At 43.0% G+C, this 23,799-nt stretch overlaps 2 protein-coding genes across 9 annotated transcripts in view; one reads left to right on the forward strand and one right to left on the reverse strand.

Moving 5' to 3' along the window:
• Positions 1-23,799, reverse strand: part of CDH23 (cadherin related 23) — a 1,682,716-nt gene that overhangs the window by 253,162 nt on the left and 1,405,755 nt on the right. The window contains exon 1 of one of the 6 annotated variants that reach the window (XM_068258231.1): positions 6,297-6,376. The exons of the other annotated variants lie outside the window; for them this stretch is intronic. The gene's annotated coding sequence lies outside the window, so the exon portion shown is untranslated. Of the gene's footprint in view, positions 1-6,296; positions 6,377-23,799 lie in introns of those variants that run through there. 6 annotated transcript variants of the gene reach the window in all.
• The window catches only part of VSIR (V-set immunoregulatory receptor), a 93,125-nt gene that overhangs the window by 54,750 nt on the left and 14,576 nt on the right, over positions 1-23,799 (forward strand). For all 3 annotated transcript variants that reach the window (XM_068258242.1, XM_068258240.1, XM_068258241.1), the window contains exon 2: positions 17,594-17,929. In XM_068258242.1, coding sequence (XP_068114343.1) covers positions 17,617-17,929 — 313 coding nt within the window. In that variant the 5' untranslated portion in view covers positions 17,594-17,616. The remainder of the gene's footprint in view (positions 1-17,593; positions 17,930-23,799) is intronic.

The following is a 23,799-nucleotide window of genomic DNA, read 5'->3' on the forward strand; positions in this document are numbered from 1 at the left end:
TCAGACACTCGTCTGAACCGGCCCTAAAACTGAACTGAAAGGTGTATGAGGCTCCTTTTCTGACTTCTGTAGTTTCCTTGGCTGTTGTGCTGTTGCTCTCCGTTTAACCTTTTCTTAATGACTGGCCTAGGAGTATGCACATCAAGTGTTCTGACTTCATACTTGTCCCAGGTATGTGGCAAACTACTGAAGCCCAAAGAACAGTTTGACAGTTAGCCAGTTAACATTTTTAAATATGGTAGTGATAACAGCCTCCATGTTCCCCCTGCTTCAAGCAAACCTGTAATGCGGAGGGCGAGTACAATTTAGATACCCTAGTAGTTGGAAGGTTCTGGATGGTCCAGAGGCTTCCAAGATCTGCATTGAATTCACTTTTCAGTCACGAGGCCCTCTTCAGCTTCTGGCTGTGGATGAGCGTATCCGGGTTGGGTATGCAGGAATAAGGTCCACCCATGCCAAGTGGTATTAGAGTAGCAAGAAAGAGTATGTGAACCCTTTGGAATTATATGAATTTCTGCACAAATTGGTCATAAAATGTGATCTGATCTTCATCTAAGTCACAACAATAGGCAATCACAGTCTGGTTAAACTAATACCACACAAATAATTAAATGTTTCCATGCATTTATTGAACACAACATGTAAACATTCACAGTGCAGGGGGAAAAAATATGTGAACCCTTAAGCCCAGTCTACACGCATCGATCCGGCGGCTCGATTAGCCACCGGATCGCCTCTTCCACATACCTGCACGTACCTGCCATGTCCCCGCTCCCGTCAGATTTGATCCGCCCTCGTCCCCGCGCCGCTTATCTTCCGCTCGATTCCCTGCCATTGTCCCCTTGTGGGGAACGAGCAGGGAATCGGCGGCAGCAAAATCGGACCTGACGCATCAGCGGCTCGATTGATAAGGAACATCGCTCCGTGTAGACGGAGCTTTAGATTCAATAACTGGTTGAACCTCCTTTGGCAGCAATAACTTCAACCAAACATTTCCTGTAGTTGCAAATCAGAAGTACACAATGGTTAGGAGTATTTCTCGACCATTCCTCTTTACAGATCTGTTTCAGTTCAGCAATATTCTTGGGATGTCTGGAGTAAATCGCTTTCTTGAGGTCATGCCACAGCATCTCAATCAGGTTGAGGTCAGGACTCTGACTGGGCCATTCCAGAAGGCGTATTTTGTTCTGTTTAAGCCATTCTGTTGTTGATTTACTTCTATGCTTTAGGTTGTTGTCCTGTTGCAACACCCATCTTCTGCTGAGCTTCAGCTGGTGGACAAATGGCCTTAAGTTCTCCTGCAAAATGTCTTTATAAACTTTGGAATTTATTTTTTCTTCAATGATAGCAATCATCCAGGCCCTGACGCAGCAAAGCAGCCCCAAACCATGATGCCCCCACCACCATACTTCACAGTTGGGATAGGTTTTGATGTTGGTATGCTCCACACAGTGTTGTGTGTTTCTTCCAAACAGCTCAACTTTGGTTTTCATCTGTCCACAGAATATTTTGCCAGTACTACTGTGAAACATCCAGGTGCTCTTTTGCAAACTTTAAACGTGCACCAATGTTGGACAGTAGTGGCTTCCTCTGTGGTGTCCTCCCATAAACTCCATTCTTGTTTAGTGTTTTACGCATCGTAGATTCGCTAACATGGATATTAGCATATTCCAGAGACTTTTGTAAGTCTTTAGCTGACACTCTAGGATTCTTCTTCACTTTACTGAGCATTCTGCACTGTGCTCTTGCAGTCATCTTTACAGGACAGCCACTCCTAGGGACAGTAGCAGCAGTGCTTAACGTTCTCCAGTTATAGACAATTTGTCTTAACGTGGACTGATGAACTGCAAGGCTTTTGGAGATACTTTTATAACCCTTTCCAGCTTCATGAAAGTCAAATCGTAGGTCTTCTGAGAGCAGTCGTAGGTCTTCAGAGCTCTTTTGTGTGAGGCATCATTCACAACAGGCAGTGCTTCTTGGGAAAAGCAAACCCAAAACAGGTGTTCTTTATAGGGCAGGGCAGCTGTAACCAACACCTCCAATCTCATCTCATTGACTGGACTGCAGCTGGCTGTGTCCAATTAGCTCTTGGAGATGTCATTAGTCTAGGGGTTCATATACTTTTTTCCACCTGCACTGTAAATGTTTGCATGGTGTGTTCAATAAAAACATTTAATTATTTGTGTGGTATTCGTTTAAGCAAACTGTGTCTATTGTTGTGACTTAGATGAAGATCAGATCGCATTTTACGACCAATTTGTGCAGAAATCCATATTATTCCAATGGGGTCACACTTTTTCTTGCTACTTGTAAGCCACTCGAACACTGTTTTTTTCCCTCTCTGTGCATGGAGCTTCATTCTGCTGGGCCCATGCATGAGTGAGGTCTCCTCATGCGCAGTTTGGGTGCATCCATCCATGATGGGAGCTCCACCAAAAGAAGCCCTCTACAGTTTTTGACTAAGACTGGTTGCACACTGTGGCGGAGCAATCGTTCAGCACTGCAAAGGCCTCGGAAAATCGCACCATGCATTTGAGCTGCAATGCGACCATTGAAAAAAGAAAAAAATAACATGGGACTTCCTGTTTACTTCCAGGAATTGCAGGGTAACACACTGCAGCTTCTGCGTTACCCTGTGGCTCCCGGAGCAATTCCGTTGCGTCGCACTGTGGGTACTGTGGTCTGTCTCATAGAGACTAACAGCAGGGGAAAGTGCCATGACGCTACATGTGTGAAAGGGGCCTAATAGGTTTGGAGGGATCCTGCGCATGAATGGTGTGCTGTGAGAAGATCTGGAAGGAATCGGGATTATTCAGAGGCTATCCACTAGTGAGGTAAGAATCTAAATTTACTGGTTCTTTACAATTTTCATTGACTTCAAAGAGGTTGTCCTAAAATAGTGAGCTGCATTGTAAAGGAGGAGAAAGCACAGTTTTGTTCATGACTAGATCCATACAAGTTAGTATTGCTGGTTATATTATTATTTAGTATTTATATAGCACTGACATCTTCCATAATGACCGATCAAGTGGTGGTAAATGTAGTTCATAAATGTACTTCTCTTTGCTACACACTTTACAGTGGTAATGAGTACTGAAAAGTGTTCTCAAGCAAAAAAGGTCCAGTATTTAGCACTTATAAGCAATGGGCAAAAGGTGTTCTCATTGACTTTGCTACCCTTACTCCCCACTAGTGATGGCATGAAGTGGAGGTGGCAGTACTCTTACTGCACTTTTATATATATAGTGAACACTGAAATAAGCACAAAAGGCTAAATTCGCTGCTTTATAAACAGAGCTGAAAAGTCTCTATCAGCCCAGAAGTATCTTGAAAAGAGGATAGCACATACAATGGCCGTATCTTACAACTTACAATGACCATAGCCATGTGCCATAGATCTGCTTACAGTATATACATCAGAAATAATTAACAGTACAGTAAATAAATACTGCACACAAGTAACTGTTTAAGCATCATATTGCACAAGGCTCTCTGCTCGTCACTGTGATGGGACGTGTGTCCTTGCTCTCTTGATGTGCCTCAATCACTTGTGGTTTGTAAGACTTGTGCAAGCACTGCACTGAACTTCCTCTATATTTCAACTTCCGTTTAGATTTGGTTTATGTGTAGCAGATGTCATGGAGAAGCATGCAATCATCTTGACCAAGAGATAAATGTTTAAGGCCCCAATTTACGGTAGCAGGAAAAAGGGCACCGGCGGCTAGTGGACAAAAAGGACATAGACTCTAATGCGTTTATCATTAATACGGAACCCAAAGCAGAAAAAAAGGCGCCCGATAAATATCGTTAACAACATTACAACATTTAAGTTTTTGAAATATGTTATCGTTTTAGAAACTTGCAACGTTATAGTTTTTGTCATTTCGTTTGTATGTACAGATATTACATTATTAAATATATTTTCGTTTCTACGTGTGTAAGGGTGTTTGTACAGGGGGAGTGGTTAGGGTTAGGCACCACCGGGGGGTTGGCTAGGGTTAGGCACCACCGGGGGAGTGGTTATGTTTTGGCACCACCAGGGGAGGGTTTTGTGTGAGAATAGGGTTAGGTTAAGTTGTATTATTGTATTATGTAACAATTTTTAAAGTTAATATCTTTTCGTTTTCATCTCCCGTCGTTAAAACGGTTTTAAAACGGTATTGATCTTTAGCAAAGTTTATCGTTATTAAGATTTCGTCATCCAGTTGTGCCAATTTGCTATCCAACTGGGCCCTTTTTTCCTGACGCCCTTTTTTCATGCACCCCAATTTACTGTCATCAATTCCTGTTTTAGCCTACACAGTAAAACAGACGTGAAACGTGGTCATAACCAGCAAATCAAAGCCATATCAAAAGTTATGATTTGATGAAGTTGATCACATGCTTCTCTGGGAATTTTGCTGCACATCAGGGCCGGGCCGAGGTAGAGGCGAGAGAGGCTCCAGACTTAGGGCGCAATGTAGGAGGGGGCGCACAATTCACTCAGCTTTCATTCCACTACTGTGTTTGAAGCAGAGAAATAAGAAAAAGGGATACATGGCAGAGACTACAAGCCTTAAGTGTTGGGGGCCCTGGGGCGCCTCTTAGTCTAAAAGCAATCAGTGTGTGACGGCTGGAGTGGGAGGGATGGGGGGTGCACTTTGGTGTCTCAGCCTTGGGCGCTGGAGGACCTTGTCCTGGCTCTGCCCATTTATAATTCCCCCATTTATACTTAATACACCCCCCCATTTATACTAAATACTCCCCCATTTATACTAAATACTCCTCTTATACTAAATACTCCCTCCATTTATACTAAATACTCCCCCATTTATACTAAATACTCCCATTTATATTAAATACTCCCCCATTTATACTAAATACTCCCCCATTTATACTAAATATTCCCCCATTTATGCATTATACACCCCCATTTATACTAAATACTCCCCCATTTATACTAAATACTCCTCTTATACTAAATACTCCCCCATTTATGCATAATACTTCCCCATTTATACGAAATACTCCTCTTATACTACATACTTCCCCATTTATACTAAATACTCCTCCATTTATACTAAATACTCCCCCATTTATACTAAATACTCCCCCATTTATACTAAATACTCCCCCCATTTATGCTAAACACTCCCCCATTTATACTAAATACTCCCCCATTTATACTAAATACTCCCCCATTTATACTTAATACTCCCCCCTTATAATAAATACTCCCCCATTTATACTAAATACTTCCTCATTTATACTAAATACTCCCCCATTTATACTAAATACTCTTATACTACATACTCCCCCATTTATACTAAATATTCCCCCATTTATACTAAATACTCCCCATTGTACTAAATATTCCCCCATTTACAGGGCCGGGCCGAGGTAGAGGCGAGAGAGGCTCCAGCCAGTGCACAATTCACTCAGCTTTCATTTCACTATTGTGTTTGAAGCATAGAAATAAGAAAAAGGGATACATGGCAGAGACTGCAAGCCAGATAACTACAGATTAAAGCGAACCTTAAGTCAACTAAAAAAAAATGAGATGAACTCACCTGGGGCTTCCCTCAGCCCCCAGCAGACGATCGGTGCCCTCGCAGCTCCGCTCCGATGTCCCAGGACCCGCCGGCGACGACTTCCGGTTTCGCCGTCACCGGCCGACAGGCATGGGAACGCGAGTGATTGTTCGCGTTCCCAGCCTGTATATCGCCCCCTATGCTGCTATTGCGGCCAGGAGGCGATATACAGGCTGGGAGGCGATATACAGGCTTGGGGGCTGGAGGACCTTGTCCCGGCTCTGCTGCACAACAATACCTATACCGTACTTTTCTTATCTAGCATAAAGTAAGGCTTCACACACGCACTACACAAGCTACAATAAATACCAAGAAGTGCTAGATCAGAAATTGATACATTTATTTAAATTATACAAGATTAATTTGTTGCAAAGACTTCAGATAGTATTTTCGTATTAAAAAAACAGACTTCTCTCCCTCTAACAACACTAGAAGTGCATGACATTGTTCATGTCCATTCCACATCCTTTTAGTTTCCTGACTGGCGGCTTATTATAAATGAATAATAACTCTTCCTTCATATTCCCCAGGGGCCAAAGTTTTCAATAAAGTACTTCCTATTAATGTAGTTATTGTTAGGACATTGTGTTAAACAAGCTTTATATATAGCTGTCATTTTTAATGTGTATTCAACAAACACATTTGTAGAACAAACTGAGGTTACAGCTGGTTAGGGCAGCATATTTGTATATAAAATGTCAGGCAAGATCTAGATCCAAACCATACCTATTGCCTAAGCTTGGTGGCATCTTGTCTGTCCTGGTAGTGTGTGACCCAACACAACTGTTCATGGTCCTTTCTTCTGCCATAGCAGAATGATGCAGACAACATAAGTGAGTGTAGCCCATGGCACTGACATCTGATTACCGGTACACCAGTTACTATGGTTAACAGTAAACATTTAGTAATGTAGGCCTTGCCAGCTAGCTTACCACTCTAACTTGTAAATCATTTTTGACTATGAATATTAAAATGGAAGTTTCTACATTAAAAATCTAAGAAGAATTGGGTACTAATGTATTATACCATCTGAAGAGTTTGGCAGTTCCTTGTTTAAGTTTTGTTTGCTCCACTACCAAGATTTAACCCTTTTTGGAAAGCTGAAAGTCCTAGCTTTCCATTACACCAGGTCCCATGTTAGTGTAATGCCCCGTTGCCAAGTTTAAGAGTTTTGAAGGAGGGGGTGTGCCCTCCATCTTGGCTACACAAAGCGTGATTGCAGAAGTACCCGGCATTGACGATCGGCAGCACCCCCGGGAGGTAATCTTCTGTTACAGGGGTCTCATTATAGAAGACAAAGGAGCAGACAAGCTATACACCCTCCTGACTTCTCTCTGTGTGCTACTGGCCGGGGCTGGAGACTCTATTAAGATAAACGAGCAGTCCAGCTATACACCCTCATCACCTCTCAAGATGCAGGGGACACCCCTCCTTCAAAACCCTTTAACTTGGCAACGGAGCATTACGCTGACACGGGACCTGGTGTAATGTAAAGACTTTCAGATTTTCTAAAAGGGCTTAAATCTTGGTAGCGGAGCAAACAGAACTTAAACAAGGAACTGACAAACTCTTTAGAAGGTATAATACGTAAGTACCGAGAATTGATGTTCTTTAAAAAAATCACTCATAACAGATCTACGATCACCGAACACAGCTTATTCCACAAGCGCAACGGTCTATGAGCATAGATTGAAATATAAATATAAAACGAAAGGTACTAAACGAATGCTGGTCTACCTCTACCTCAAGCTGTTTCACAGAAAACCATCAACCTTTTCATCTCTTCTAAAAATAATTGTATGTAAATCTGAAGGTTACAACAGTTGTTATTTTCTTGGTTGTCAGAAGATAATATTCTAGGGATAAGTTTCATGTGGTTGCTGCACTTATTTATTGTGCATACTTAGAGACTCTGTAACAAAATTTTCATCCTTATTTGTTCTATCCTATAAGTTCCTATACCTGTTCTAATGTGCTCTGTCTAACTGCAGTCTTTCCTATTTGCACAGTGGCTGTATTATTTCTGTTATATGATCTAATCTTTTCTCCTCTGTTGGGCTGAGGCTGGAATGTGTGGAATGTGCTGTGCTGCTTGTGATTGGCTAGAAGCTATACACACCCTCTCCAGGCCCCCTGCACACTCTGTATGACTCACACACTTAGCTCTTCTCAGAGTATCACTTGCTATGTCTTTTGTTTGTAAACACTGGATAAAACTGGCAATTACAAGCCAGGATTGCAGCAGGGAGAGGCAGAAACAGCACAGAGGGGCCCAGGAGAACATAATGAATAGAATGGTATGTTTTTTATTGTAAGAATTTTATAGTACAGATTCTCTTTTTTTTTAAAAAAGTCTGATACTGGAGGTTTAATAATTTTACTTTGCTTTAACACTTTTTTTTTATAGATCTAGAGTGTACATTACAGAATAAATATTGTGACTTTTTTCGGGGGTGCATTTGTATTTTAAATCTTTGAGAACTGGGGAGCCTGGTGTAACATTTAGGGATGTGCCCTCCCCCTACAGGCACTTAGAGCACCCCCATGCACCTACAGCACCTAAGACACTGACCGGAATCCCCCCTCCCCTTCACACACATTAGTACCCCTATACCGATTCCACTTTGTGGGTGTGCCACTTTGTGGTACGTTTCCATTAGAAGCATGAAAATGCTGTTTTTTTTGGGCGCAAAATCACATAGGAACGTGAATTCGATTATGTATGCATACTTTTTTTTTTACATTTTCAGTTTCTATTGACAATGTAAAAACGTACAAAAACACAAATGTAAAAACAGATGTGAAATTTGCATGCTCCATCCAGAAACTTGTGGCAGTGCTGTCCAGATGTATCCTGGATGCGAATTTTGTGTGCTGCAAATCCACATAAATTTGCATCTAGTGTAAGTGGGTCCTCCTTTGAAAAAGAAACATATTGATCCCACTATTCCCCCTAAAATACATTCACACATTTGGTTACTATAGCATGTATGGGGGATTTGCTATTAAGTGCTAAAGTACAGCGAAATTGACTTCAATGTAAATGGCAAAATTCTGATTATCGCATTGTGAATTCCAAATCAAAATAAATTCTGATGCAAAACTTGAAATTTAGAATTCCTAGGAACTTGATTGCTCATCCCTAATCCCTAGTAGTCGGTAAACTCACATGCAGCAAGTTGTTCAACATCTGCAATAGAATCAGATCTCAGGAGAGAACCTTTTTCCACCAGGATAGCAAGGCATAGAAACACTTTCGTCCCCTCGGCTGTCAACCTTCACATCGCCCCTCCCACCGGTTTTCATGCTGGTCTCTGCACTGTTGTATATTGTAATTACACTGCTGTGTATTGTGCTTTCACTGCTGTATATTGTGTTTGTGTGTCCTATCTCTTACTGGAGTCCTGCATGGGCCAAATCCAATTTAGGGCATGACCTGGTCACGCTTGGCGAATAAAATAATTCAGATTTTTCATTTATGTAGCCAAATAAGTTAACATTTCTTGTATTTGTGTTTAGTAATTGGAAGATGTACTAACCATATTTACCACTTAATCTCTTTGCATATAGACACTTGAAGATCATGTGAGAAACCACAGCCAGTTTGTGGTCAACCTTTCTGCATGCTTAACATGTAAGCTTCCTGAACAGGTAGTCTGCAGGTTTCACCTAACCTTTTCAGTTTAGTATACAGCACACGGTGTAGAACAACTAAAATGTAATGCCCACCACAGTGTAGTTTAGGAGAGAGGTTCATAGCTAGCTGCTGGCTGCCTCATAAGTTACTGATGCTTAGCAGTCTATGTTAATATGACAATACATTGAAGAATTCATACATTTATGAAGATTATTTTACATGTCTTTGCTTACTATAACATATTGGGAATTATCATTGCACTCCGCACAGTTGTAAAATTATGCATATGTATTTCTAACAGCAAAACTGGACTTTAGATTTATAATAATCATAGCACCACAACTCATGCCAATTACTGTCAAATGAATCGGTTACTTTCTGTGCATCCATCTTTGTATAGCACCCATCAGTAAGGGCTCTGTCACACAGGAGGCTGAACTGCGCACTTGTCACATAGTTCAGCCTCCTGGTTGCGGGCCACGAGTGCTTTTTGGCTGCAATTTCATGCATGCAGCCAAATGACAACATCTGTGAACCCGTGTATGTCATTATTAGATTCACGTTGGAGTTACCCAACAGCAAAACGTGATGTGTCACAATTGTGGAAGATTCAATAAGCACAAGTCCAATACTAGTAGCAGAACCAATGAAAAGAGCAAGATAAATCCCCATTGGGCTGTAATAGTTGCAATCTAAATGTGAGCAAGGAACAGCCAACAGGTTTTGCTGGTTACAACCAGTTTCCTCAGGGCATCCTATACAATAAAACCCGTGTCCATGCATCCCCTGTCGGTGTCCCTGCTTTTTTTTGCCAGCGTGCATATGCAGCACACAGACGTTACACGCTATAGGAGGTCGAGGGCAGGGGGACGGGCGTGTGCGCTGTGCACGCAATGGCCACAATTCATACCCGTGCACGCGCACGCCCGCCCACTTCACACTCCCCCCCCCCCCCCTGCCCTCTTCCTTCGGTAGGGGTGAGGGGGAAGGGGGGTTGTGAGGGGCTGAGGCCTAGCGCCCATTATTGTAACAGGCCTAAGGTCTAGTACAATATATTCCTGGTCATTAGGTCTGAAGACTCACGGTAACGTCTGTTAAGTTAAAGAATTATTTACTGTAGCAGTAAAGAAATACCTGTTTATTCTTAAAAAAACTGCCAAGGCAGAAGGTAGCGCTCCTAACAAATAACACATTTTTATTAGTAATACATTTCTAAAATCTGGATTTATTTTTCCTGCTAAGACTTTTTAAAACTTACCTCCAGTTTTTCATATTGTTGCAGAAGAAGTGATCAGTGGAAAAATGTCCAGGCAAGTCATTCAGCAATAGCAATCAAAATCACAATAAAATAAGTAGTACTGTTCCCCACCTTTGACTATATTTCACTATGGGACTTTCTGGGCAAACTCATGTTTATCCTTTATAATATATTCCAGTACTTGGTTCTATATTTTGGGATTCAGATTTACTCTCATATTGCTTTATTTGATTATGTACATTCTCTATGCATTGTGTAATTGATGCTATACATGGGCAGTGTTCTCCCCATAAATTTTTTCCAGCCGGGTGGCATGAAAAAGTAGCCGGGTGGGGCGAGATAAGTGAATGCAGTGCCGGTGCTTCTGTGAGCAACGCTGCTTACCGCATAGGAGGAGGTGAGCCAATAACAGCCGGGTGCTCACCAAAACTAGCCGGGTGGAGCACCTGGCTAAAAGAGCCTGGGGAGAACACTGATAGGGTCTTAAAAACCGCCTATGTGTGTGCAATGGTTGTACAATGCTGATATACAGTGGGTTGTAAAAGTATTCGGCCCTGTTGAAGTTTTCCACATTTTGTCACATTACTGCCACAAACATGCATCAATTTTATTGGAATTCCACGTGAAAGACCAATACAAAGTGGTGTACATGTGAGAAGTGGATCGAAAATCATACATCATTCCAAACATTTTTTACAAATAAATAACTGCAAAGTGGGGTGTGCGTAATTATTCGGCACCCTGAGTCAATACTTTGTAGAACCACCTTTTGCTGCAATTACAGCTGCCAGTCTTTTAGGCTATGTCTCTACCAGCTTTGCAGATCTAGAGACTGAAATCCTTGCCCATTCTTCTTTGCAAAACAGCTCCAGCTCAGTCAGATTAGATGGACAGCGTTTGTGAACAGCAGTTTTCAGATCTTGCCCCAGATTCTCGATTGGATTTAGATCTGGGCTTTGACTGGGCCATTCTATAACACATAGATATGTTTTGTTTTAAACCATTCCATTGTTACCCTGGCTTTATGTTTAGGGTCATTGTCCTGCTGGAAGGTGAACCTCCGCCCCAGTCTCAAGTCTTTTGCAGTCTCCAAGAGGTTTTCTTCCAAGTTTGCCCTGTATTTGGCTCCATCCATCTTCCCATCAACTCTGACCAGCTTCCCTGTCCCTGCTGAAGAAATGCACCTCCCGAGCATGATGCTGCCACCACCATATTTGACAGTGGGGATGGTGTGTTCAGAGTGATGTGCAGTGTTAGTTTTCTGCCACACATAGCGTTTTGCATTTTGGCCAAAAAGTTCCATTTTGGTCTCATCTGACCAGAGCACCTTCTTCCACATGGTTGCTGTGTCCCCCACATGGCTTGTGGCAAACTGCAAACGGGACTTCTTATGCTTTCTGTTAACAATGCTTTCTTCTTGCCACTCTTCCATAAAGGCCAACTTTGTGCAGTGCATGACTAATAGTTGTCCTATGGACAGAGTCTCCCACCTGAGCTGTAGATCTGTGCAGCTCGTCCAGAGTCACCATGGGCCTCTTGACTGCATTTCTGATCAGCGCTCTCCTTGTTCGGCCTGTGAGTTTAGGTGGATGGCCTTGTCTTGGTAGATTTACAGTTGTGCCATACTCCTTCCATTTCTGAATGATCGCTTGAACAGTGCTTCTTGGGATGTTCAAGGCTTTGGAAATCTTTTTGTAGCCTAAGCCTGCTTTAAATTTCTCAATAACTTGATCCCTGATCTGTCTTGGACCTGTCTTGTGTGTTCTTTGGACTTCACGGTGTTGTCCCAATATTCTCTTAGACAACCTCTGAGGCCCTCACAGAGCAGCTGTATTTGTACTGATATTAGATTACACACAGGTGCACTATTTAGTCATTAGCACTCATCAGAAAAAGTCTATAGGCAACTGACTACATTCAGATCAAAGGGGGCCGAATAATTATGCACACACCACTTTGCAGTTATTTATTTGTAAAAAATGTTTGGAATCCTGTATGATTTTCGTTCCACTTCTCATGTGTACACCACTTTGTGTTGGTCTTTCATGTGAAATTCCAATAAAAGTGATTCATGTTTGTGGCAGTAATATGACAAAATGTGGAAAACTTCAAGGGGGCCGAATACTTTTGCAACCCACTGTACATATGCTGATTTGCTTCTGAGCATTTTGTGGTTCACTTATATGCCTCATAATATGGCTACACACTTTGGGGGTTTCCATATGCAGGCCTCTTGTCAAGGTTGCTTATATGTTGTTGTACCTGGGATTATTCAATATGGTGGTTCACACTGGTAGTTACCATTATGATCTGGTTTCATATGGCGCCGGGTGCGGACGCCACGGCCCCAGGGCTCCGGCCTTTTTTCTATTTATCTCCTTAATTCCTCCCAGCTGCTCCTACCAGCAACCTCCATCTGCCTGGGTGAGATGCGGGGCCCACAGGCGTGCACGGCAGGCTGCCATCGGCTGTTCGGGCTGCTCTGCCGCGAGGGACCGACCACGGGTAGCACACCAACTCACCAGCACGTGGACCATCCGCTGGGACCTGTGTGCGAGGAGGGATGCACTGCGGGGCGTCTGGAATTGCTGCAGAGCGAGCACCGCCGGTAGATGTGGCTGCTCCCCTCACACAGCACTCCAGTCCGCCCCACGCGTCCGCCACTAATCTTGTGCTGTGTTATATATGTATATGCTTACTTATGTATTTACTGTACCTGATTGTATGTGTTGTAGAATCGCATGTATGTGTTTGTACCATCACCGACCCTGTACGAGCCAAAAATAATTCCGGGTACAACCCCTGTTGTACTTGGCGAAATAAATTATTCTGATTCTGGTTTGCACTGATTGGTACGGTGAATGTATTTTGGTTTGCACTGATTGGTATGGTGCATGTAATTTTAGAAGTCTGAGAAGTGGCATATTCTATAGTACCCGTGGATCACTGCACTACTTCTTCCCATTTCTCCCCCCACCCCCCACCCCCAAAAAATGAAATCTTTGAAATATGTGGTTTGCATGGTAAAAATATTTTTTCCAGTATCAGTATACTTTCTACAACTCTTTTACTTATGAAAACAGATTATGGGTCAGTTATGACTCCTTTTATCTACCTACATAGGTGGAGGTGGCTATTTAGTCAAGCCCCAGATAGCACCATAAGCTTCCCTTATTGTACTGCCTCCATCTCATTTTTCTGGGGACACAGCAGTGGGAAGAACCCCTTGTCCTCAACATTTGGGACAAAGGTACTTTGCAAGGGGATTGGGTACGGTTTTGCTGGCTTCCTTAGCAAGGTGCCCACCTCATGTGTGTTGACATTTATTGGTATCACCTTACTTGCCCAATCCGCCTGTGGGGTTGATTACAGTGTTAATTACATTGTCCATGTTTATAAGTGTTTGCAGTGATGTTTAATTAACAATTTCCAAAATACATGTTCAAAAATCTGGATTACCATTTGCTGAGCAGCACTTCAGCCCTTGCCTGGGGCATGAAACTTGATAGTGAGCATCTTATGATGAATTCCCATAGTCACAGTGTGGATCTTGTGGATGCCTCCCCCATATGCATGCTCTCAGTCTCAGTGAATCTGTGAAAGACCTTTATAGCTGTATAATGAATCAGCCCCTATGTTCCCGCATAGCTAGTTTTGTAAGCTCACGATTTGCTAGTCACCATCACATGACCCTTCATATGCAGCAACTGCACCTTCTCTAAAAGCGGATTCGATATTTCCAATCAGTTTCAAGGATCAGAAATATCTCAAAATATAAATGGATGCAGTGCAATTTGAACCGATGGAGGATTTTTAAAAAATAATTCCATCAAGCTGTTCGAAATTATACAGAGTGTCAGCTTCTATTGATTTGCAATAAAATCTGAGCATAGTTGGGTTCTGCATGTGGCAACATGCATCCCATGAGCAATCATGATTTCACCAGATGATGATAGATTTGAGTGTTGTAATCATTTGGAATAAATAATGTTTGCTTATATAAAGATCAATTAGAAGGGAAACAAATTGTATAACTGTTTTCTGTTTGCTTTTTTACATACATTTTAGTTAGAACCTCATCTTGTATGATTTTATAGGTCAAATTAATCAAAAAGTATAAATGTGTTTATGCGACTCATCAAGGCAGCACTGCATTTCAAATGTAAAAAATACATATGTTACGGCCAGAACCTGAAGTGTGACCACTTCTCGGTCTGGCCAGCCACTTCGGTTTCTGGCCGGCCAATGTGCGAAGTGGCCGCAGCGCAGCGGCCAATGTTAGAAATGTAATGATTACACTAAGCTCAATGTATTTTACGGCCGTCTCGCTGCGGCCAAATGTATTACAACTTGGTTCATTTAATTAAATATAGCCGTCGGCAATGTAATAGATGAAGCCGCTGTTTTTCGCACTGCCTCTCTCCTCCTTCCTCTCTCCTCTCCCTGCCTTCTATCCAATGCGTGTCCCCGAGTCGTTCGTCGCGGCAGGGAATCCTGCCATTTGTTCCTGCAGAGCGGGTGCTGGCAGAAGCAATGTCTGCAGCCTCCCCGCTCTGCTTCCCCTGCCGCGACGAACGACTCTCTGTGACACGCATGTCCCCGGCTGCTCCGTATTGTATAGGAGGCAGGGAGAGGAGAGAGGCGGGGGGGGGGGGAGATCGGGGGGAGGAGGAGGCGGCTTCATCTATTACATTGCCGCCGGCTATATTTAATTAAATTAACCAAGTTGTAATACATTTGGCCACAGCGAGACAGCCGTAAAATACATTGAGCTTGGTGTAATCATTACATTTCTAACATTGGCCGCTGCGCTGCGGCCACTTCGCACATTGGCCGGCCAGAACCCGAAGTGGCCACACTTCGGGTTCTGGCCGTAACATATGCATAAAGGAGAACAGTGATGATGTATTCTTTTACCATCTTCTGTGTTAGAAAAAATCAGCAGAGGTTTGCTATTTAATAAGACTATATGTATATACAATAGCTTCTTAAGACTACAAAGTTGTATAAATGATGCATTGGGAAGTCATTTAAAAACTGCTGTGGACCTTATGACTAAACACATACCTGCTGATTACTAGTTTTGTGTGCCGCACCTTGTGGTGTCCCTGAAGCAATACCGTGTTTAACCTCAGATTCAATATAGTGCGACATCTGCTTCTCGTAAACAGGATGTACAACCTGGTCTGAGTTATAGAGCTTCAAGTTTCAGATCATGCTGATTTGTGCGAAATTGTAGTCCACAGATGAGAGCAAAAACACCAAATATCATCATAAATATCTTTAATTTGCTTATTCCGCATGTAGGTGGGGAAGACTAAAAATGCTCAGAAATGCATTCCACTGTAAAGAAATGAATTTGGTGCTGTGTAACTTAAAGGACTACCATCACAGAACATTATAAAATTTGAAAAACGTACATTGAAAATGTACATTTCTCCCAGAGTAAAATGCACTATAAATTACTTTTTCCCGACGTCGCTGTAACTTTAGAAAAAAATCTTACAGATTTGACATATTTTGGACTAGTCCATCTCCTCATAGGAGATGCTCATGATTACCTTTATTCTTTTCAAAAACACTCCCTGAAAAAGATTGATACAAAGATGCAGTTGGACTGAGCAACTGCAGTTCAGGAAGTGTTTTTTGTAAATAAGGATATAACTGATAATCACCCACGAGTAGATTGACAGTCCAAAACCTGTCAGATTTTCATTGCATACTGTGGCAGCAAAATAGGAAAAAAGTAATTTATAGTGCATTTTACTCTGGGAGAAATGTGAACCCAAGATGGCGTGAGTGGGCCAATATATACTTACCTGGGGCTTCCTCATGTGCGCAGTACAGAGCGGCCCGTCTTTGGCAAGGCCGGTGCTACAATGCAGGCAAAGGCTCCAGAGTCCATAGGGGCCCCCCAGGCAAATTGATTCAGCCGCATCCTGGTATGTGGCATGTGTTGTGCGGGTGAAGGTGGTTAGGCAGTGGCAGGCAGGGAATGGAGGCAGAAGCTCCCCAAGTGCTCTACCCCCCAAAATGCTGTGCGGTGGGCAGCACAACAGAAGGGCTCTGAGGGTACTCCTCACTTGTCAGCATTGTCAGGAAGTCCAGAAAGTCTTTTCCACCTCATTCAGTCACAGTGTCTCCTCTCTGCTGGCCTCTAGTGGCGCCTTTCAGTACTGTACTGCTGGAGGATTCAGAGAGGAGACGCTGTGACTGTGTGAAGCAGAGACTTTCTGGACTTCCCGTCTACGCAGGGAAGGAGGGCTACCTAATTTTGGGGGACACTTCTGGCCATCTATACTAGAGGGGAGACTACCTAAGACTGATGAGCACAGCTGGCCATTCAATCTGATGGAGATGGGGGAGTCCATCAGTGGTCAGGAATAGGGAAGTCAAGGGGCCCCCAAGTTACTTTTGCCCTGGGGCCCCATTGGAGCTAGAACCGGCCCTGGTCTTCGGGAGCCCGAGTGTTCCAGAAAACTTCGTTAGGACGCAGGGACCAGGAGAGGACTGGGAAGGCTCTATCGGACCCAGACCCTTCCCCCACTTAGGCAAGTATCTTTTTTTTTTAATATCGCTTCAAACTCACTTTAATGCAGCTCCATGGGGTAGGACTTGAAGCACCAAATAAAGAGTTCTTCTAATAAAGTTTGTAACACAGAAATGATTCTTTAAGATATATTAGGAGTTGGGGGGGGGGGGAGAAGATCTACTTATCTGGGGCTTTTTCCAGCAGTATGTCAGGTTCCTCGCTGTAGTTACAACACCCTCCAGGGTGTGCCCCTCCTCTCCCTCTGAAAGATCACCAGCCACAGGCGTGGTTGTGGCTACTGCACATGCGTGGGCCCATCCACGTGTCTCTCTCGATTGTGCCCCCCTGGCTGGAAGCTGTCTGTGTATGCACAACTCAAGAAGACAAACTGTGCAAGCGCAGAATGCTCCTGGTGACTGAAAGGAATTAGATTGGATTCAGTATCTTTTTGATAGTTTACAATCATTTCTGTACCAAATATACTGTATATGTAGGCTGAAAAAAAATCTTGAATAATGTACACCTCGGAGCACAAGCTGTGAATCTAAAAATCTATTTTATGGATTTATGACCATTGTTTTCTCCTCTTATTACAGGTCGGACAGTTGCGCTCTCAGATATGGACCAGCATGTAAAGTATGTTTGCCCAGAAGGGCAGAATGTAAACCTCACCTGCCCCAGCAGAGAACACATCAATCATCACCACGAGCACTTAGCTGTTCTTTGGATTTTCAGCAAGACCCGAAATCCAGACTGCTCGGGAGAGAACAGGCATCACAAAGACCACAAACCAGTCCATTCCCCCAAAAGTAAAATTCTGTTGAATATTACTAACGTGGAAAGCGGCAGCTATTGCTGTTTTCTGTACAAGGCTTCTAAGAAACATTTGGTACCAGAAACATACAATTATCGAGAGCTTCATGTAAAAACAGGTAATGCTTCTGCATTTCTAAATGCTTAAATGAGGTTCAAACGTGTTATATTCAAGGATGCATCAAAACACAAATACATGGTTTCTAATCTTTATACAAATTGTAATGCAAAACAAAGGGAACCAGAGTAAAATCACAATTTTTAGGTTATGACATTATGATAACTTTTCTCTTATTATCACCCATATGCAATCACACACTGAAGATTCCCCTTAGCAACTGCAAATGCATGAACATCAGTGTAGACACACAGCTGCTATTTGTTTATCTTGCAGCGACCCCCCTATGGTTTTAAATTACTCACTTAAAGGGAAGGTTCAAGCAAAATAAAAAAATGAGTTTCACTTACCTGGTGCTTCTACCAGCCCCATGCAGCCATCCTGAGCCCTTGTAGTCACACTCACTGCTGCTCCAGTCCCCCGCTGCCAGCTTGCCGACCTCGGAGGTCGGCGGGCCGCATTGCGTACATTTTTACGCATTCCCGCTAGTGCATTAACACATACATTTTTACGCATTACTGGTTCAATGCGTACATTTTTACGTTCATGTTACGTTTTACGTCACGTTAATGTTCCTGCACTAGCGGGAATGCGTAAAAATGTACGCAATGCGGCCCGCCGACCTCCGAGGTCGGCAAGCTGCCAGCGGGGGAATGGAGCAGCAATGAGTGACTACGAGGGCACAGGATGGCCGCATGGGGCTGGTAGAAGCACCAGGTAAGTGAAACTAATTTTTTTTATTTTGCTTGGACCTTCCCTTTAAGTTCCAACAAAGACCACTTTGTCAGATCTGGACACCTTATTCACCGCTTTATTATTAAAATTTCATACATACTAAGTAACATGGAAATGGCTTATAGTAGGCAACAGGCTACTTTCCTGCTAGAGACAGGTTGATGACACTTGCAATAGGCTACTGGAAAGAAGAGAACAGGAGACTACAAGTCGAGAGACTGATAATGAGACCTTATTGATGAACACTGGTAAAGGGCCTGACAAAATGGCAGGCAAGCTGAGGTCGGTACTGCTAGAAGGAAAGCCATTCATTAAACAGGCAGAGATTAATACTGGCAGTAGACAAGGCAGATGTCCGTATAGGAGGTAGACAACACAGAGTCTTTAAACAGGTAGAAGTCAGAAACAAGGGCCGGAGAACAACCAAAGTCAGGACAAGTCATGTCAGAACAGAAGTAAACAGAAAATCAAGCAGAGCATACAGCGTGAACCACAAATGGTCATAACTATCAGCTTCTACTGCCACTGCTATAGGGCTTTATGTCTAGGCCTAAAAGAATGTCCAGATACACAATTACATGTACCGGTGCGCAAACTTCCACACCTGGATGTGCAAGACTGTTGGTATTGTGGCATGAGCATATCCCCATTCAAAGCCATAAAGGATACACATGTGCAGGAATTAGAATGGGAAACACACTGACCAATAATGAACGCGTGAAAAATCAGTATTGTTAAATTTCTTGCTAATACATTTGTTATATTTTTCAATCAGAGAAAAAAGAAATGGTTTTTGGCACTGTTTTTCAAAAAGCAAATAGAATTATCTCATGGATATAAAGATTATAAAAAAATGTGTAACACATGAAAAACAAGTACAACAAAAGTTTTGGTATTTGTTATGTAACGTATCCTGACTAACTTTACTCCAAATATAGGCTTGCTGGGATTACCCTAGCTGATACATGAATGTCGGGACTTTCAGTGCAATTATATAACCTTTGGATTGTTGGTGTCCATAAACTCCAAATTCCACCCACAACATTGAGACCATAGCCCATATGTAATTCACCTTTTTCTCCTGAGTTTTCTCCTAGGTGATATTTTCAAAATTGTCAATAAAATGCCTTTTAAGCCACCAGCAAGCGAGAAAATACTCAAAATAATTTTGGACAGTACTTTTTCACCAACTTTTTGATACTTTTTCAGTTGCAAAGTGCTGAAAAGTTATTTTAAATAGAAGATAAATTATCTCCTAGGAGAAAACTTGGTAGGAAAAAGGGAATTGCTTATGGGCCTATATCCCATCAAGGCCCCAAGGATTCCCCAATGAAAGCAGCCTACAATATCTGTACAATCAGGTAATTGAAGGTAGCTGGAACTTTATTTGATTAGGCCAATTTCAAGCTGCATTTAATTTGCATGCAAACCAAAATTATCAGCCATTTCATTGTCCATCTCTAGCCATGACTAAGCAGCATCTGCATTGGCAGACTTGTTTGTAGCTAGGTGGGTGAGAAGGAGATGTGACTGAGGGCAATTTCCTATTCAAGGCGATAAGTTGCTTGAAAATGTGAGCCACTTACCACCTTGCCATCGCATGAGGATTACTGGCAAATCCTATTGCCGGTTTCCTCCACATGATGGACGATCGTTAGGGAGCATTACTCAGGCGAAAGCCTGAGCAATGTTCCCATATTATGGGCAATGGGGAGCAAGGTTTACGCTGTGGTGCTGTCCTTCAGCACCACGGCCACACTACCCAGAGATGCATACACTCCCGCAGATCATCTGCCACCATCTTCCGCCACTGCATCTGGGGGTCTCCTTTAATCAGGAGACCCCCAGAGCTCCCAGTCACTAATTACTGCGTCCCAGATAAAAAAAAAGCATCTTTGAATCTCCCGCCGGGGCTCCCCATTGGTCCACTATCGGAGCCAATAAAATGGGTCCAGACGGTGGACCAATGGGGAGACGCGGTGGAAGCTTCAAAGATACTTTGCCAGGGCTCCGATGCACAGTAATTACAGTCACAGGTACACTGTAATTAGACATTGGCACTTGCAGTGAGAGGTGGTGGATGTCCAGCGGTGGTATATTACTAGAGGATGACCAACGTGGCCGTGGGGGTCCCCTTATGAAAGGAGACCCCCAGATGCAGCAGCGATGACATGCGTTAGCTGGTTTAGACCTGCTCTTTGCAGGTCTAAGCTAACGCCCATGTCTGATGGGAAGCATTGCTTCTGGCAGCATGCAAAATGGAATTGGATAGAGTGTAAAGAACTCGCTGGGTAATTATTTGGCCCAGCGAGTTATTTTAAGCCCGGGGGGAGGGGGGGGGGGGGGGGTCTGTATTAAATTAAATTGGATTAGGCGATGGGAGTTCAATCCCTTCCAGCTAAAAACCAGCCATTGCTCCAGTTCAAAGTCTGATGTTGTAACGATTGTGGAACTTTCTCCGTGATCAGTGCACAACGCGTGCGCTGACACGACGGAAATCCTCCACAAGCATGTAATTGCAGGCACCCAGCAAAAGGTGCTACGCACCTGTAGAGGGAAATTCCTGTTGGCAGATGGCAGAGGAACCAATCCTCTGTACTTCCACAAATGCCAGACAGGAATTGTACGAAGCGCAGAACGCAATCGCAAGAGAGGCGATTGCGAATGAGAACGAGCAAAGGGACAGGTTGTATGTGTGCGCCAATCCAGTCGCCACCCCGCGACCGCGCACACACAACAGCAGATATGAAATAGGAACGCAATCGCGAGAGGTGCGATCCCCAGACGTGACACAAGGCAGATCAGAATAGAATACGAGGGTAGCAAAGGCACAGCAAATAATACAATGAGAAGATGCGGAAAATAACAAACGCTAGCTAACCGCGAACACCGCACTCATTCGCAACAGTGCACGCGGTTATGCGCGGTCTCCACGTGATAAGCACAATAGAGACAAGCACGCCTAACTAACCATCAACAGACAAACATGAAACAGAGGACGTGAACGCTTGCTTAACGGTTACCTCACCGAGCCTCCAGCAAGCGGTCGTAGCAGACAAGACAGACACACGAAAACAGGGACAAGCGAGAGATAGGATCCACAGCACTAGCGAAAAGTGGCTAGCACGATCCAGGTACAGAGTAGCAGAACAGAAGGATCCACAGCACTAGCGAAAAGTGGCTAGCGCGATCCCAGGAGACAGAACAGAAGGATCCACAGCGCTAGCGAAAAGTGGCTAGTGCGATCCCAGGAGACAGAACAGAAGGATCCACAGCGCTAGCGAAAAGTGGCTAGCGCGATCCAGAGAGGCAGAACAGAAGAGATAGCTGGTAGCAACCGCTGCACCAGCTATGCTCCAAGAACAGAGATCAGAACGACTTCCTATCGACCACCGCTGGGACAGGACAATCGCAACAGACAAACAAAACAGATAAACAATCCTAACTGCACTAGGGAAATCTGCCTAGCACAGTTTCCAGGAATTACTCTAAGCTGATCTTCAAACAGAGAGTAAGGCTGACACCCCACCAGGAGTGTTACATAGGACGAAATCCTTATGACCAGCGAAGCGTTGTGGGAAAGACATAGTACTTATAGTACACGCCTCCAATGAATGTGGCCAGGCAATTTGCATGACAACGTATGCAAATTCCTCTGCAAGCACAAGCTGCAAAACTGACAGAAGCTCTTCTTTCCAGAGTCCTGCAGCATGCAAACCTACACAATGGTCAAAAGGCTGCCTGCCTGCACAGGCAGCTGAGCAAATCATCACAGATGTATGGTTAGATAGATAACGATGTGGTTTTGGTCTGTGAGTACAGTCTGCTGAAACAGCTGCCAGAGTCTTCTGCAGCATGGGTTTTTGAAAGGAGTCATGGCTCTATATCAAGTTTGCCACAAGTTCATCATCATTCAGTGTGAAACATCTGCAATTTTAGGAGGAAATTAAAAAGAAAGCATAGCTGTGTATGTTTTTCTTCCTTATATACAATACAAAAATACATACATACATAATTACTATACCCAGCAAGATGATGATTATTATTTTTTTTTTGGACAGATTCCAGTCACAGATTGCCTACAGGAACTACTGATAGTAAACACCACTTTTAAAGTGGATCTGAGAAAAACTTTTACTCATTGCATAATTGTGTTCTTTTCATATAGATTTTAGGGCATTCCTCAAGCCTAATACTTTTTTTGTTTTGTTTTAATACTCTAATTCCCTATAAACTAAACAAAGCCACACCCACAGCTTTTCACAGTGCCTTGGCACTGTAGCAAGGGCTTATGGGAGCTCAGTCTGGGCAGGAGGAGGAGGAGGTTACTAGCCATTAATTTCAGAGGCAGAGGGGAGGAGGGAGAAGGAGAGGGGACTGAATTTACTCACAGGAAAGCTGATAGCATCTCCAGCCCTCAGCCTGTGACAATCAGAACATGGCTGCCCTTATTGTATCACAGGAATAAATAATCAAACTTTTTAAGCTGTTTGCAGCTAGACATGCTGCGTAAACTATCGAAACTTTAGATAAGATAAACAGTATAGACAAGTTACTTGTTATATTTTGCTTTTCATCTCGGATCCGCTTTAAATGAACACCTGTTTGTGTGAATTAATTAACTTGGATTCATTTATTTGGAGTTTGTTGGAATTAATTTACTGTATTGAAATACAGGGTTGTAACTATAGGTCATCCCTCCCCCTCCCCCCAACAGTAGTTCATCTAATCCTCAAATTGCAATGCTTCCCCATAGTTACACCACTGTTGCCATATGCATATGTTAGAATTAAAAGCCATGTTGCATTATTAAAGTGTTATAGTACTGATACCTAAAGCATGTAATGAGGAATATGGAGGCTGACATATTTACTTCGTTTTAGCAATGTAAAGTGCCTGGCTGTCTTACTGATCCTCTGTCTCTAATGCAGAGATGCAGGAAGTAGAAATAGGCATACAAAGTTTTACTTTATGGCAAGACAGTTTTTTTTTAATGAATAATGATGATGTTTGGTCATTCTGAAATGTGTCCGGTTGATTTATGTGATTTTTTTTTATAGATTTTTCGGTTTGGTGTAGTGGTCTCATTTACAGGTGATTAACTGAAATATGTATCTTTTTAATTTGCAATTTTAG

This window comes from Hyperolius riggenbachi, chromosome 10, assembly GCF_040937935.1.
Source record: "Hyperolius riggenbachi isolate aHypRig1 chromosome 10, aHypRig1.pri, whole genome shotgun sequence".
Taxonomy (NCBI): Eukaryota; Metazoa; Chordata; class Amphibia; order Anura; family Hyperoliidae; genus Hyperolius; species Hyperolius riggenbachi.